General features: G+C 51.2%; 1 protein-coding gene and 1 long non-coding RNA gene across 3 annotated transcripts in view; one reads left to right on the plus strand and one right to left on the minus strand.

Annotated features, from left to right (window-relative positions):
• Nucleotides 1-4,049: 4,049 nt before the first annotated feature.
• LOC129667384 (uncharacterized) lies at nt 4,050-10,111 on the minus strand. 2 transcript variants are annotated; one of them, XR_008718726.1, is made up of 4 exons: nt 9,913-10,111; nt 9,647-9,771; nt 8,986-9,235; nt 4,050-5,366 (listed from the first exon to the last, which is right to left on the minus strand). It is a non-coding gene; the product is annotated as an uncharacterized LOC129667384 (long non-coding RNA). The 2 variants fall into 2 exon arrangements; XR_008718725.1 differs by lacking the exon at nt 4,050-5,366 and adding an exon at nt 8,245-8,521.
• Prx (periaxin) overlaps nt 9,763-12,750 on the plus strand; it is a 12,281-nt gene continuing 9,293 nt past the window's right edge. The window contains 2 exon segments of the mRNA XM_055595014.1: nt 9,763-9,804; nt 9,919-10,041. Of these exon segments, the coding sequence (XP_055450989.1) occupies nt 10,015-10,041 (27 nt within the window). The 5' untranslated portion in view covers nt 9,763-9,804; nt 9,919-10,014.

Below are 12,750 nucleotides of genomic sequence, written 5' to 3' on the forward strand. Positions count from 1 at the left end.
CACAAGGAAGGACTTCAGAGTGAAAACACCAGGGAGCCAATAATTTCCTTACTGGATGCTGCCAGCTGCCAGTGGACATGGGGTGTGAGGTCACTGGAGCTCAGGAGCTCGGGGTAGAGTCCCTAGAGAGGAGTGGAGCAGCCATAGGGAGGCAAAGGTGGCAGAACAGCAGGAACACCCCCGGGGCCAGCTGTAGGCTGGAGCTCCTGGGGGACGGTGAGAACACAGAAGAATGAGTAACAGAAGTAGGGCTGGGGTGGTGCTGAGCCCATGGACAGATGCTAGTTGTATAAGAAGATATGAAGACCAAGGAAAAGGCATTGCGCTCCTGGGACTGAACTCCAAAGAGAGTCAGGGGAGAGGAAGGGGCCTGAAGGGTGGACAAGGGAGACATTAGTGACCCTGGGCTGAGCTGGGCAGGCCCAGGATCCCCCAGGGCTTAGGCTGGATCAGGAGAGGATGGTCCCAGGAGGGCCACTTCTACCTCACCACATCCCTTCTGTCCCACAGGATGTCCTGTGTTTACGGAGGTAGCCTGGGCTGATGCCACCCCCATAAACTCAGCTTCCGATGACCACACCCCACTGGGTTAGGGAAAACAAAACAGAGAGAGAGGAAGACACAGGGACATAGATGGAAAGACATAGATGGACATAAAAGGAAACAGACAAGGAATAAGGACAGACATGAAGGACCAAGATCCAGATGGACATAGAGAGACAAACCAACAAGCAGATGACAGCTGACATTAAGTCTTTTTGTTCTGTTGGATTTACTCATTCGGGAGGGTGAGACTTCCCCCTGTACACGGGGATGTCTGAAGACAACATGAAATGATTCGTTCTTACCCTCAACCATATAGGTCGTGAGGATCAAAAGAAGGTCAAAGTCTTTGCCTGCTGAGCCATCTTGCTGGCCCAAACAGCAAATCTTTTTGTTGTAGCTTGCTTTGTTGTTGTTGTTGTTGTTGTTGCTGTCATTTGTTGAGATGGGATCTTACTATGTTGCCCAGATTAGTGTCTAACCTCTACACTTAGCCAAGTGATTTTCGTGCCCCAGCTTTTACAGTGCTGGAACTATAAGATGAGTGGCTGAACTCACTGTTTACATCATTTCTGTTAGAAGACCAAATGACAAGAACGAGGAGTGAGACTCAGCAGTAGAGCCCCTGCCTAGAATCCCCCAGTGAGGGGCTGGGGTGTGGCTCAGTGGTAGAGCCCCTGCCTAGAATTCCCCAGTGAGGGGCTGAGGTGTGGCTCAGGGGTAGAGCCCCTGCCTAGCCTGTTTCAGGGCTTGGATTCTATCCTCATTACCATAGACAGAAAAAAGGCGAAGTGTTGAAGCCTGGAGTGGCACCTGCACAGCTGCCCCTGTCACCAGGACTTTAAGGGCAGAGACAGGAGAATTTTCATCTCAAGCCCAGCCTGGCTCACACAGTCTCTCAGAAAGACTAAATCCCTTTGTCTGAGACTGAGGAAGGATGTCTACGGCTGTTGAGATGATTCAGCAAGTGAAGGCATTTACTGTCAGACCTGATGGCCTGAGTGTGGTCCCTAGACTCTGCACTGCAAAAGAACTCACTTGTGAGTGTTCTCCTTTGACTTCCCCATGAACACACTGGTGCAAGAGCACATGTACACACAGCGCGCACACACACAGACCCTATGGAGTACATACAAGTATAATAAATACACATTTTTAAATACTCGAGGGGGCCGAGTGTGGGGCCCTTAACCCCAGCACCAGGGAGGGAGGTGAAGGCAAGAGGACCTCTGGGAGTCTACAAAGTGACTTTCTGGTCTACAAAGTGAGTTCCAGGACAGCCAGGACTGTTACCCAGAGAAACCCTGTCTTGAAAAACCAAAACCAACCAAACAAAACAAAGCATAATAATAATAACAACAACAACAACAACAACCTTGAGGGAAGCTAGGCAATGATGAAGCACTTGGGAGGGAGGCAGGGTTACACAGAAACCTTGTCCTGACTGCTGCCTCCCACCCCCCAAGAAAGAACTCTGTAGGCCAGGTTATCCTTGAACTCACAGAGATCTGGGATTAAAGGTATGTGCCACCACTGCCCAGTTTAAATCCCTGCCTTGAAAAACAAAAACAAAAGGGCAAATTCCTTTAATCCTAGCACTCTAGGAGGCAGAGGCAGGCGGATCGCTGTTAGTTCTAGGCCAGCCTGGTCAACAAAGTGAGTCCAAGACAGCCAGGGCTACACAGAAAAACTGTAGTCTCAAAAAGCCAAAAAGAAAAAAGAAAAAGAAAACCAACCTTGAGGGAAGTGATGAAGCTGGGCATGGTGGCGAATGCCTTTATTCACAGTACTAGAGACAAAGGCAGATGGGTGTCTGAGCTTGAGGCCATACTGTTCTAAATATGGAGCTTCAGGACGGCCAGGGCGACATAGTGAGGCCCTGTCCCAGAGGGAGGGGAGCTCCATTTTCTGAGAAATGGAGAGGACACTATGTCCTAATTTCTTTCTTTTTTTTTTAAGATTTATTTATTTATTATGTATACAGTGTTCTGCCTGCATGTACACCTGCATACCAGAAGAGAGCACCAGATCTCATTACAGATGGCTGTGAGCCACCATGTGGTTGCTGGGAATTGAACTCAGGACCTCTGGGAGAGCAGACAGTGCTCTAACCACTGAGCCATCACTCCAGCCCCCATGTCCTAATTTCTTTCACCTTTGTTTGTTGTTATGTCGTGATTTTTGAGGTAGGGTTTAATGTAGCCCAGGCTGACCTTAAGCTCAGAACGTAGCTGAGGTCAACCTGGAACTTTAGATCCTCCTGCCTTCACCTGCCAAGCGCTGGGATCATAGGTGTGTGCCACAGTAAATGCTTCTTGTATGAATAAATGAGCAAGTGGATGTCTGAGTGTTTCTAGGAGTACATGGTAGAGAGGGTACAGTTACGCGAGGGTCTCAGCAGCAGCCTCCGCCCTCACTTCCGGGATGGTGCTGGCTCTGTTCTGGCCACACCCTATCGCTTTTGGCCCGCCAGAGCTGGAAGGCATTTCCAGGAGCTCAGCACATTCCAGCCTTCCCTGGTGGCTCAGAGTGGGCAGGGGGCATTTCACAGAGGAAGGGGGCGGCCCCACACCAGGATCCTGCCGCTCTGTTCCTGACCCCATGCCCTCAGCATAGGCCCAGATCTCTCCTTATGGGGTGACAGGAGGGTCCACAGGGAGACCACCCAAGCCAGTGTGAGGTGCCAGGGTGGAGCCCGGGGGCCTGGATGGACAATGGGGCAGAAGCTGCTGACGATAGCTTTGGGGGTAATCCCCCAGCCTCAGTCTGGCCCCAGCTCTAGGCCTTAGCTCAGAGAGCGGAGAGCATCTGAGACAGCGGCCTTGTGGGTGGGTGGCAAGGAATGTGGGGGTATCTGTGCTTCCTCTGCCGTTCCTCCTCAGGGTCTGGTGAGTCAGGGCAGGGTGGGGGCTGGGTTGGGGGACAGTGGAGTGGGGGTGAGGCCTTGAGGCGTTGGCTTGAGAGCTGGGTAGGACTGGCTTTAAGTGTGTGATACAGTTGCTCGCTGGGTGATTTCGTGAAAGTCACTGTCCCTCATGCGGAACTCCTCACCTGGGAGTCGCCAGGCCAGAGGGGCGCAAGGCATCTATCTGGTGAACTGAGGTTGGAGGTGAGCTCCATCACCTCCTTCTTGCTTCTTGGGTAGTTATACACCGAACACAAGGAGCCCACCCTGAGGCCGAGGCAGAGCTCTGGGGCCCAGCATACAACTGGGGATACAGCAAGTGTCAGGGACGGTGGCTTCAATAATCAATAAACTGGAGTTCTCCTATACCCAGTCTATGATCACAGGTTCAAAGTTCCCCTCCCCCCGAGAGGCCTATCCAGGACTCTCATTTTGTTGTTGTTGTTGTTCTTTGTGTTCTTAAGCCGTTATCTCATGAGCCTGGCCTCAACTCAGTATGTAGCACAGGGAGTCTCAGGACAGCCATGGCTGTGTAGAGAAACCCTGTCTGGGAAAAAAACAAAAACAAAAGGAAATTTATTCCTCTTGAATTTATTTATTTATTTTTGTGACTATTTTCGTTTTTGTTTTTGTTTGAGACAGGGTTCTTCTGTGTAACCTTGGCTGTCCTGGAACTAGCTCTGTAGACCAGGCTGGCCTCAAACTCATAGGGATCTGCCTGCCTCTGCCTCCTGAGTGCTGGGATTAAAGGCGTGGGCCACTGCCTCCTGGCCTGCTTTTGTCTTTATTTTTTTTTTAAAGATTTGTTATTATTTTTAATTATGTGTAAGAGAGTCTGCTTGTGGCCATGGGAGGACAGATAGGTGCCTGCAGAGGCCAGAGGTACTGGCTCCTGGGGAACTGAAGTTACTGATGATCATAGACCACTCTAGGTGGGGATGGGAGCCAAACGTGGGTCCTCTGGAGGACCAGCGAATGATCTTAACTGCTAAGCCCCTGCCTTAGCCTTTCTTTTCCAACTCCATTTATTTATTGAGTGCGCATAAGTGTCACAGGCTGTGTTTGTGTGTGTGTAAGTCATAGGACAGTTTGCATGAGTTAGTTCTCGATTTTCATCATGTGGGCTCGGACTGAATTTAGATCCTTGGGCATAATGGCAAGGGCCTTCCTGTGCTGAGCCATCTCACTGGCCCCACCTTAAGTTTTAAAACTCATTTGACCCATCACAACGTTAAAACTATTACAAAAGATAAGCATTTTTTTTTTACAGGTTTCTCTGTGTAGCATTAGCTGGCCCTCCCTCTGTAGACCAGGCTGACCTCGAACTCAAAACTCAGAGATCTGCCTGCCCCTGCCTTCAGAGTGTTTACTACCCTATTTCAAAGACAAAGAAATTGAAGCCCAGAGATGCCCTGTGATTGCTGAAGTTCCAATAGCCAGGAGTGCCTGAGCTGGGATTTGAACCAGGTTATCAGGGAGACAGTGTAGAAGGTTGTCTTGGGAGTCTCAGGGACTGTGTGAGCTAGGCCTGGGTCCAGGAGCCCAGAGATGATGCAGGCTCAGTGCTGAGTGTTCCAATGGGGGTGGTATGCAAATTCTTGAACCAGGGCTGGGGTGGAGGTCTGGGCTTTGGCAAGGGAGCGGGTGATGGTGCCAGATCCCCACCCCCTTGCTGAAGGATGTAGTGCAGAGAAGGGGATGTTTGTTTCCCCACCACCCACCCTGTGGTGACATCAAAGCAGGGCAGCCAATGGCCAGGGTCCCCCTTCCTCTCCTCCCCCTTCCCATCCCTTTTCCCTCCCAGCTCAAGGCTGGGGCTGACAGACAGACCAGGAGCTCTGGAGGTGCCTGCAGGCTCACAGGTAAGAAATAATCAGCTGGCCAGTCTGGGCCCAACAGCTCCTAGGGTTCTGGGAGGCTGGAAAAGGAGGGTGATACTGTAGTTAAATTCATGAACTTCGGAGCCAGGCTCTGGGTTCAAGTCCTATGTTCCCACCCTTTTTTGGGGGGGAGGGGAGAGGCAGTTCTTTGATCTCATGTAGCCCAGGCTGGGCTCCAATTTCTGTAGCTGAGTCTAACTTTGAACTTCTGAGCTTCCTGCTTCCACCTCCCAAGTGCTGGGCCCACAGGCATGGACCTCCATGCTGCGTGTTTGTGCACACTGGAGATAGAATCCAGGGCCACATGCATGCTAGGCCAGGCTCTGTCCACTGCTCTACTTTCTCCGAGGCTCTTCCTTTAGCATTTTTTGAGACACAGTCTCAGAGTCTTTCTACGTAGCCCAGGCTAGCTTTAGGCTCTGGCAGGCCTCTTTTTTTAGTCGGATGAGTCCTTGCATTATAGGTGCGCCCAGCTACACCTGGCTGGCGGCTTCAGGCAAGAGACTCCAACTTTTGTCTTTACTTTCCCATCTGTAAGATGGGCCTTGCGTGGCTGGTGTGGCATGGCATGTGAATCACTGAGAAATGGTTCCTGGCTTTTGAAAGTGGGTGCTGGAGAGATAGCATGGACCCCATTGGTCTGAGGCTGGGGACTGCTGTGGTGCAAAGGCTGGGCATGGAAGGCAGGTGTGATAGTCCATGCCTGTAATCCCAGCACTCATAGGTGGAGAGACAGGATCAGGGGTTCAAGGTCATCCTCAGCGACATAGTGGGTGTCTACCAGGAGACACTGTCTAACACACAAGTACAGCTGAATCTGAGAAACAGATGCATCTCCCCTCCGCTCTGTGAGCTCTGCTGCTGCCAGAAACTTTAACTGAGCACTTAACATATACAAGGAATATTCAAAGTACCTGGTGTGTGTGTGTGTGTTAAAGACAGACTCCAGGCTGGCCTCTAACTCACAGTCCTCTGACCTCAGCTTCCCAACTGCTAGGATTCTCGGCTGCCACCATGCCCATGAAGTTACTTTACTGAGCACATATCTCAGGTAAAGAGAAGGATTTTCTATGTGCTCAGGCTAACGAAGTACTGGAGCTGGGAAAACCTAAGTGGCCACAGGCTATGCTGTCTAGGTACCTTCCTATCATCCTCATTACAGGCTTTATCTAGTGTTCAGAGCCAGGACGAGCTGGACATTGCCGAGGGCTGCAGATCACAGGTGGCTTATGGAAGCCAAGCTCTGTGTGGGCAGAAGTCACACACGAGGGAGACAGCAGATTGTGAGGGGAAGGAGCCAGGGCAGAATCCTTAGCTCTGGAAAGTCCACAGATAGTGTTCCTCCCAGCCACACTCAGGCCTTAAATGGACAGACAGATCTTGGCCTGATGGTGTAGGCCTGTCTGCAGCCTGGGCAACTTCGTGTGGCCCTGCCTCAGGAAAGAGCAAGAAAAAAGCTGGGATATGCGGTAGGACGTAAATCAATCGTCGAGTGCTTCGCCTGGCATGCAAGAGGCCAAGAGCTTGATCTCCAGCATCCCATAAAACCTGGTATGGTCGAGCCTCCCATCCCAGTGCTAGGGAGGTAGCTAGAGGACCGAAGGTTCAAGGTCACCCTCCCTTACATAAGGAGCTAGAGACCAGCCTGGAGCTCGAGACCTTGTCAGAGGTAGCTCAGTGATAGAGTGACTGGCCAGCAACCATGAAGCCCTGGGCTCATTACCCAGCATTGATAAAAAGGCATTACATTTCTTTTTTTTTTTTTTTTTTCCTATTATTGTTTTCCAAGACACAGTTTCTTTGTGTAGCCCTGGGTGTCCTGGAACTGGTTCTGTATAGACCAAACTGGCCTCAGACTCAGGGATCTGCCTGCTTCTGCCTCCAGAGTGCTGGAATTAAAAGTATTCATCACTACCGCCTGGCTAAGACATTCTATTTCTAACCTTATCACATAGTAAATGCTTAAGAAATAAGGATTCTTGGAAAAGCTTGGAAGAGTTTCAGGCATATGGGAGAGTGGTGCCTCAAGAAATGAGCTGTTGACATCCAGAAAGCTCTGCCTTGTCACTATTCACCGTTCCCTGCTCCTGTGATGCAAACCTGGGACTCCCAGGAAGCCTGTCCCCCACTTCCTTACCTAGCGGGACGGGCAGCTCTGAGAACAAAGAGTTCCTGTGCAGGGTCCATTTCCTTCGGAAGCTGCCCCCACCCCTGCCCAGGAGCTGGGCACGTGGCTCTGGAAGGGCTCAGCAGTCTAAATATAACCTGGGCTGGGCAGCTGTTCCAGGCCCAGATGAAGAGGGAGGACACTGGGGTTGGCCCTGCCTCGGCTTCCTGTGTCAGATTCTCAATGTAGCCTAGTTGCCTGGGCCCAGAGCAAGGAGAATATGGCCTACAGTATCCTCCTTGGTACCTGCCACCATGTCAGGTCAAGGTTCCCCACAGACCTTATTGACTCTATTTAAATTTGGAATTTCTTCCTTTCTTTCTTCTTCGAGACAGGGTCACATGCTGTAGTCCAAGCCGGCTGGCCCTAAACTGTAAGCCTTCCCGCCTCCCACTCGGGTTGTTTCAGTATTTTTATTATTCTTTATTTCCATGTCCATGTGTGTATGTCTGCAGGTCTGCATGTTGCTGAGGGCAGGGCACCCCATGGAGCTAGTTACAAGCAGGTGGAAACTGCCTGCTGTGCCGGGCACAGAACTCTGCAGGAGCAATATGTGTTCTTAAACGCTGAGCATCTCTCCAGCCCCATGTTTCAATTTTTTGAGACAGGGTCTCATGTAGCTCAGGCTGCATTCTAACTCATAATCCGGTTTGACTACAGGAGCCTTGGACCATACCCAGTGTATAAAATTCTGTCTCTAACTTTCCTTCACTTGCCAGCAAAACAGGGTCCATGGCCAGGCCTGGCACTAACACGGTCCCTCTGGAATTTATTCAATTTGACCCCTTTTGCCCACCTCAGCCCTTGACCCAGTGGCTCTGCAAACTGGGTCTTGCCATTGCAGGTTAGGTACAGAGCAGAGGTCAAAAGTACAGTCAGTCTTTTACTCTGCCTCATCCTGGCTGTGTGACCCTGAGCCTTGATCTCTGCCCGTTACAGGGTGAATTCCAGGCCTGTCGTTGCCCTCACAGGCCCTGGCTCACAGGGCAACCATTTTAGAAGAGGTCTTGGGCTTGTGTGGAGGACCTGAGGGCACACAAGAAAGGCTTTGCTTGGACAGAGAATCTAGGTTCGCTGGGAGTTGCGGACTAGAACTGTCAGACACTGTGGGGGCCAGTTGTTGGGGTGGAGTATATGCCAGGTGGGTTGTCCGGCCGATCGTGGGCTAAATTTGTTGTTTTTGAAACCCGTTTCATGTAGGGAGCTAAGGATGACGCTGAATTTTTGATCCTTCCGCCTCTACCTGACGAGTGTTGTGATTATGTTGTGCGCCCACCACGCCGGGTTTATGTGGCGCTGGGGAACTGAACTCAGGGCCTTTGTGCATGCTCAACAAGCCCTGTACCAACTGAGCTCCTCTGCCCCTGTGGGGAGCTATGAAGGGCCATTGTATGGAGGTGGGTGGGTGGGTGGGTGGGTGGGCAGGGGCAGAATGTGACTGGCAGAGCAGACGGGCCATTGTGCAAGGGAATGTGCCGCATGCGCCTGACCTTTTCCTGTGTGGCAGGGTTGGCGGGCTGGCATGCCAGGTGGGGGCCGAGTGCAGAGACGGTCTCCTCCTCCGTGTCTCCAGATGGGCCTGGCTGGAGGCTGCCTTCCCTGGGCCTTTTTCTTGAGTTGTGTGCCCCCAAACGGGCACAGGTTTGCTTGGCCTCTCAAAGGGCGCATTTTCAGAAGTGAAGCAGGGGTTCAGGAAACTCCAAATGGTGACACAGGCCTGTAACCCCAGCATTTGGGAGGCTGAAATGGGAGGATCAAGGTTATCTTCAGCTAACACGTATGGAAGACCCTGTCTCAAAACTCAAAGCAAGGGCTGGGAAAGCAGCTCAGCTAGTAGAACAGGGGCCTTGCATGTGCAAAGTCCTGGGCTGCCTCTCCGGGGAATAAATCAGACATGGTGGGATTCCAAGTATGTACTGCCTGGCTCTGCATTCAGGCTTTGAGACACCACGTACCCCAGGCTGGCCTGGAAATAACTATGGCACTTGAGGACGAAGGATCACCAGAATGAGCACAGGCTCGGGCTCTCAGGGCGCTGCCAGGGGATATGAGGTAACGTTGCTGTGTTTGCTGTTTTCCTAGAGCCCCCGACCCAGGAGGCCCAGCGTGTTGGAAGTGACGCTCAGGTGAGTGCCGACTGGTACCACATACCCATCTTTGTCTTCCCGGGCCTGTCTGGTGTCCCACGGTCCTTTGTCTCTCCTTGACAGGCAGCAAGACCTCAGCGGAAGAGTGAGATCCCTGCTTACGGCTGCGTATCACCCCACGGGGGCCTCCTGTCAGGAGAAAAGACCCTTACCCAGGAAGCGGTGAGGAGCCCTACTCCCTGTCCGCCTGTGGCATCCCTGCTTCGATTTCTCTGGCAAGCCCAACCTCTACCCCACAATCCCTCTGTGCCTCATGCCTCCATCTTGTACCCCCAGGCTCAGCGGCAGCTGCTCCATGAGGAGCTGAAGCTGGTCCTACAGCAGAAGGAGAGGAAACAGGAGACTGAGCCCCAGGTGACTCTCTGCAGAGCTATGGAGGCCAGGAGCCGCAGCGCTGAGGTGGGTGTCGCAGGCCAGGGTGGCAAGAGGGCATGTCCTGTCTTCTCTGGGCCTCAGCATCTCCACCTGTAAGCTGGAAATAGAAAAATGGGAGGGGGAAATTAACATATGTAAGATGCTCAGCACAGTCTATGTGGCATAAGATGGCAGCCATCTTAGCTTTCAAGTTCAAGGTCAGCCTGGGCTACAGAGTTGAGATCCAGTCTCAAAACAAAACAAAACAAAAACAAACAACCAAAAAGCAGCTCAAAGCAGCTGATTCCTTGGATCTTGAAGAGTTGAATGACTAATGAGTGCAGGCCTGTCATTCCAGCACTTGGAAAGATGAAACAGGAGGATCTCAAGTTCAAGGTCAGCCTGGGCAACTTAAACTCTGTCCCAAAAAGGTTTAAAAAAAGTGTCACAAGCCAGGCATGGTGGCTCACACCTTTAGTCCCAGCACTCGGGAGGCAGAGGCCAGCGGTACACTGAGTTTGAGGCCAGCCTGGTCTACAAAGTGAGTCTGGGACAGCCAGGGCTACACAGAGAAACCCTGTCTCAGAAATACAAAAGTGTCACTCAGTGGTGGAGCATGTGCTGGACCCTCAGTATTGATGACGATGATGATGCAACCCAGCAGAGGGGTCATCCAGATGGCTCAGTGGGTGCCCGTGCCTGCTGCCAAGCATGGCGACCTGATTGCGATCTGCGGAAGCTACACGGTAGAAGAAAAATCCAGTTCCTAAAATGGATTTCTTTGACTACCACACACCCATACATACATGAATAAATTAATGTAAACAAAACTTTAAAAAAATAGCTGGGCATGATGACACAGGACTTTAATCCTAGCACTTGGGAGGTCAGGCAGGAGGATCTTCATGAATTCAAGGCCAGTTTGGTGTTCATAGTGAGTTTCAGGACAGAGCCAAGAGACCATTTCTTGAAAAAAGCCAAAGCGACGAAAGTTTCAACAGAAATATTTCATCAGAAGAGACTAGTGTAACTAGGTGTGGATACGAGCTTATGTCAGCACTTGTACTCAAGGGGCTGAAGCAGGAGAATTATGGTAAGTTAGAGGCCAACATGGACTACAGAGTAAAACCCCGAGTCAAGTGCTGGAGAGATGGCTCAGAGGTTAGAGCACTGGCTGCTCTTCCAGAGGGCCTAAGTTAAATTCCTAGCAACCATATGGTGGCTCACAGCCATCTCTAATGAGATCTGGTGCCCTCTTCTGGTGTGCAGGTGTACATGCAGACAGAACATTGTATACATAATAAATAGATCTAAAAAAAAAAAAGAAGAACCTGAGCCACAGCCACAATACCCACCTACAAAGAAAAGCTGAGAAAGCACAGAGTTAGTGTAAAGGTCCTGGGGACACACAGAGACAAGTGTAGCCCTACACTGCTTTTGCACGTGACCTAATTTCTTTGAGCCCCAGCTTCTTTACTGCTGAGATGGGGCAATGGTCCCCATCAATGGGGACTCTGAGGACACTTTTTGGACATCTGCACAGTCTGGTATCAAGAGAACACCACCAGTGACTGCTATTGCTCTTAGATTAGATGTTAGCAGTTTTAACCTCTTCTACTGGATACCGGTCTGGGTGGCTCTGCTTACAAAGGAGGGAGAGGATGACAGGAAAGGGGCCACTGCCTAGAGCCCCGGGGTGGAATACCTAAAGACAAGGCTTGGCTATTTAAGGTGCTTTGGGGCATCAGGTAAGTTATTTTAACTCTCTAGGCTTTACTGCCTTCCCGTGACTTTCCAAAAAACATGGGGAGGATGCAGTGAGGTGCTTCCCAGTGGGGAGCAAAGGACCATACTGTTCCCAGAAGCCACCAACAACCTCTAACGTCGCATACGCCCTGCCTCGTCCCTTCAGGCTACAGCAGTGGGGCATCTAGCCGAGACCTGTTTTTCCTTCTCCAAGCTCTGCGATGGGCACCGGTTCTGGCTGGTCTCAATGCCTTTCACTTGCCCTCTTTCATCCCTGCTTGCTCCGGTCACAGGTCGGGCAGCAATAGGCCAGAAGGACACAGCATCTTGTGGTTTCCTAGACAGAACCAGATCTCTTGCTTCCCCTTCCGAGACGCAGACGTGAACCCTCTAGTGTGTTTCGGAGCCGGGGCCAATGAATACCAGGAATGCCACTTCTGCTGTGCTCACCATTCAGTGCCCACGCACCCCACCCCCACCCCGTCACCGGATTCCCTTTCCCGGGGGAGTTATGCATGTCTTGGAGTTAAAAGCTCACAACAGCAGCCTCACACATACTCAAGCCCACAGAGGGCAAGACCCCGTTCTCCCATCCTGCATGGCTTGAGGGTGCCTCCCTTTCTTAGAAGCATTCCCTTGTTCTGAAAAATTAACTGCTACCAAGTGGAATATTTTATGTAAGTGTTTTGGTTTGTTGAGTTGTGTGTTGGGAACAGAACCTCGTGCGTGCTAGGCAAGAGCTCTACCACTGGCTTAAATTCCCTAGGCTTGCTGTGCAGTTTTTAAAGACCCCACCTGGTCTTTACAATATATATGAACATGGATATTGGGGTTGACATTTTTTTTCTTTAACCCCAGCACTTGAAGGTGGATCTCTGTGAGCTCGAGGTTTTCAAGGCCGGTCTGGGCTACCGGAGTCCCTGTCTCAAAAAGAAAGAGGAAGGAAGGGAGGGGAAAAGAGAGGAAGGAAGGAAGGAAGGAAGGAAGGAAGGAAGGAAGGAAGGAAGG

Source organism: Psammomys obesus, unplaced genomic scaffold (assembly GCF_907164565.1).
Source record: "Psammomys obesus unplaced genomic scaffold, mPsaObe1.curated_primary_1811, whole genome shotgun sequence".
Classification (NCBI taxonomy): Eukaryota; Metazoa; Chordata; class Mammalia; order Rodentia; family Muridae; genus Psammomys; species Psammomys obesus.